This window comes from Chondrus crispus, genomic scaffold (genome assembly GCF_000350225.1).
Source record: "Chondrus crispus Stackhouse genomic scaffold, scaffold_77, whole genome shotgun sequence".
In the NCBI taxonomy this organism is placed as follows: domain Eukaryota; phylum Rhodophyta; class Florideophyceae; order Gigartinales; family Gigartinaceae; genus Chondrus; species Chondrus crispus.
This window is the reverse complement of record NW_005178701.1, coordinates 198,220-199,278: the sequence shown is the minus strand read 5'-3', so window position 1 is coordinate 199,278 and position 1,059 is coordinate 198,220. Positions and strand designations below refer to the sequence as shown.

At 53.1% G+C, this 1,059-nt stretch overlaps 1 protein-coding gene across 1 annotated transcript; it reads left to right on the top strand.

Annotated features, from left to right (window-relative positions):
* The first annotated feature begins 346 nt into the window (after nucleotides 1-346).
* Nucleotides 347-496, top strand: CHC_T00007535001 (hypothetical protein). Its single transcript, XM_005711174.1, has one exon. The coding sequence runs from the start codon at nucleotides 347-349 to the stop codon at nucleotides 494-496; it is 150 nt and encodes a 49-aa protein (XP_005711231.1).
* Nucleotides 497-1,059: the final 563 nt, after the last annotated feature.

Below are 1,059 nucleotides of genomic sequence, written 5' to 3'. Positions count from 1 at the left end.
AGGGACGGGCTCCTTACATAGTGGTGGAGGGCATCGAGCAACGCTAAGGTCGACGAAGAAAGCGTACAAGGAATTGCAACAGCGGCAGGAGCGACACGGAAAATTGAGGACGGTGCTGAAGGACATGGCCTCGGAGAAGGCTCTGCTGAGCAAGGGGCGTCGTGTGTTGGAAAGACGAGCGAATTCTATGACAGGAGCGCCTGCCGTTTACCGTTGGCAGCAAGAACGCAAGCGATAGTACGAGAACTAGCTCTTGTCATGTGGGATGATTCCGGGGATTTATACTTAATTCTTAACTGGCAAGATCGCACTGCTACCTTTACAGACATCTATCGATCAACCCAAAATGGAGTCGCGATTTTCTCCCGTCCATCGTCCTTGTCCAGTTCATCGTGATTATGCCTCCAATGCGAACACCGACTCCGTAGCTCATCCCAATCGGTTCTCGTATCTGTTCATTAGAGACGGCAATATCCCCAAACAGAACACCCACTAACGCCGGCAAGCTGTCCAGCAAACCGGGTGAGATCACCTTTCCAGATCGATTCGCTGGGGCATCATTCACGTGTTTCGATACAGAGGTGTTGTCTTCACTCTCTGCATTAGCCCCCTTGTCGTTTTGGACGGCGGGGGTCTTTTCGCTGCCTCCCTTAGTGCCACTCGTCTTTTGTTGAGTAGCAGATTTATCGATGTCCTTGCCGGCACTGGTGTCGCTTTGCTTTCCGTCCCTTTCGTTTTCGCTCTCATCATCTTCTGGAACTGCCCCGGGAGAGCACCGCGCGTCAACGGTACCCTAAGCTCAAGTCGCCCCGTCCCAAAACGACTTGTACCGTCCCAGCTCTCCATGGTCATAACCGCACACATTCATGACACCCCCCAGCGATTTCTGTTCATGCCAGGGTAGATTATCCGACCCGATCCCCAAATTGAGACCTGCCGCAATAGAAGCGTATGGCCCCACCCCCACGTATTGTGCCAGCCGGACAACTGTGTTGCGAAACATCGTGCCGGCCTCATTAAATGTCTTCCCGATTGAGCTCTCCACGTTGAGCATATGCC